The 1285-nt window shown below is 38.8% G+C and overlaps 1 protein-coding gene across 2 annotated transcripts in view; it reads right to left on the minus strand.

Moving 5' to 3' along the window:
* The window catches only part of abat (4-aminobutyrate aminotransferase), a 155268-nt gene that overhangs the window by 30557 nt on the left and 123426 nt on the right, over positions 1–1285 (minus strand). For both annotated transcript variants that reach the window (XM_050070268.1, XM_050070267.1), the window contains 2 exons: positions 764–813; positions 30–110 (listed from right to left, as the gene is read on the minus strand). In XM_050070268.1, the coding sequence (XP_049926225.1) occupies positions 30–110; positions 764–813 (131 nt within the window). The remainder of the gene's footprint in view (positions 1–29; positions 111–763; positions 814–1285) is intronic.

Consider the following 1285-nt stretch of genomic DNA (forward strand, 5'->3'; position numbering starts at 1 on the left):
GTGAGCAGAGTTGGAAAGGGTTTACTAACTGAGAGAAGACTTTCAGTGAGTTTGTCTGGGAAGTTCTCAGGTGGCAGGATTCCCAGGGCGGGTCGGTTCACAAGCGTACTCTGAAAGAAAGAGAAAACATTTTTGACACATTTACGCAAGCACGGACACATTTTACAGTTTTGGTCAACAATGCGCAATGCAAACTTTTATGAGAATTCTTTTTTAACTTGACTCGCGTCAACCTTTTACACAGTTTTACCTCAATACAATATACTACTGGACTGCAGTAAACCACAATACCATGTATAGGATATGTGGTATAGTTATGTGGCTATAGCAGATAGTGTGCGCCAAGAACCTGAAAACATATCTCCATGTTCTGAGCCTCGTTGTGATGCCTTATTTTGTCAGGTGTTAGCCAGTTATTTAATAATGTTTTGGGACAATCCTCTCTTTAGATGTGAGATTTGTGATGGCACGGTCATGGGAACAAAATGGAAAAAACGCTGCTTTGCTACAATGACGGTAGTGAAAGCTGCAGAGTGTTAACAGTGTAAACTAATAGCACTTGAATTAAAAAAAATTATGAGGATGGAATGTCACAAATGTGGTTGTCTCAATCTAACAGGATCCACTGCTTTCTATTAAACTGGCAGCTTGTCACATACCATATTGGACTAGTGTACACTAGAGCTATTCAATCCCAAACAATACCATTCCTTCTCTCAGTGTAGTAGATGACATACATTATGTGGATGTGAAGAGGACCTACCAGATTGTTGGGATTGGACATCAGTTTGAGGAGAGCAGGGTGGTTGTAGCCTGAGGGACGACACAATCAGCAAGCAGAGATGGAAGAAGAGAAAACACTATAAATTAACATATTAGTTTATTATATATTAATATAATAGTTTAAATATATTAAAACCAGAAATTAGGTTTTAAATATTATATTCTAACCTAGCCAACTATATAAATTAAAGCTGAACTATGAAATGAAACAATGAGCGATTAAAATGATACATAAACATAACAAAGGACCCGTCAGCCAAAAACAGAATGTCTAAAAGAGACACATTATTTAAAGTAGCTGTGCGGAACGTTTTACCATTTATAAAACTGTCCCTAGTTCGTATCACCCCCCTTTGAAGATCCGCATATTTATTTGAACCCAACAGCGACAAAAAAGCCTTTCTCTATATGGCTATTTAGCATAGCCTCGGTCGGGTCGGATACAGTGGAAGTCAGCAAACCAGAATACGGCACCCGGAGGTGGAAGTAAGTCTGCACGCCC

The sequence above is a fragment of the Epinephelus moara genome, chromosome 18 (assembly GCF_006386435.1).
Source record: "Epinephelus moara isolate mb chromosome 18, YSFRI_EMoa_1.0, whole genome shotgun sequence".
NCBI lineage: Eukaryota > Metazoa > Chordata > Actinopteri > Perciformes > Serranidae > Epinephelus > Epinephelus moara.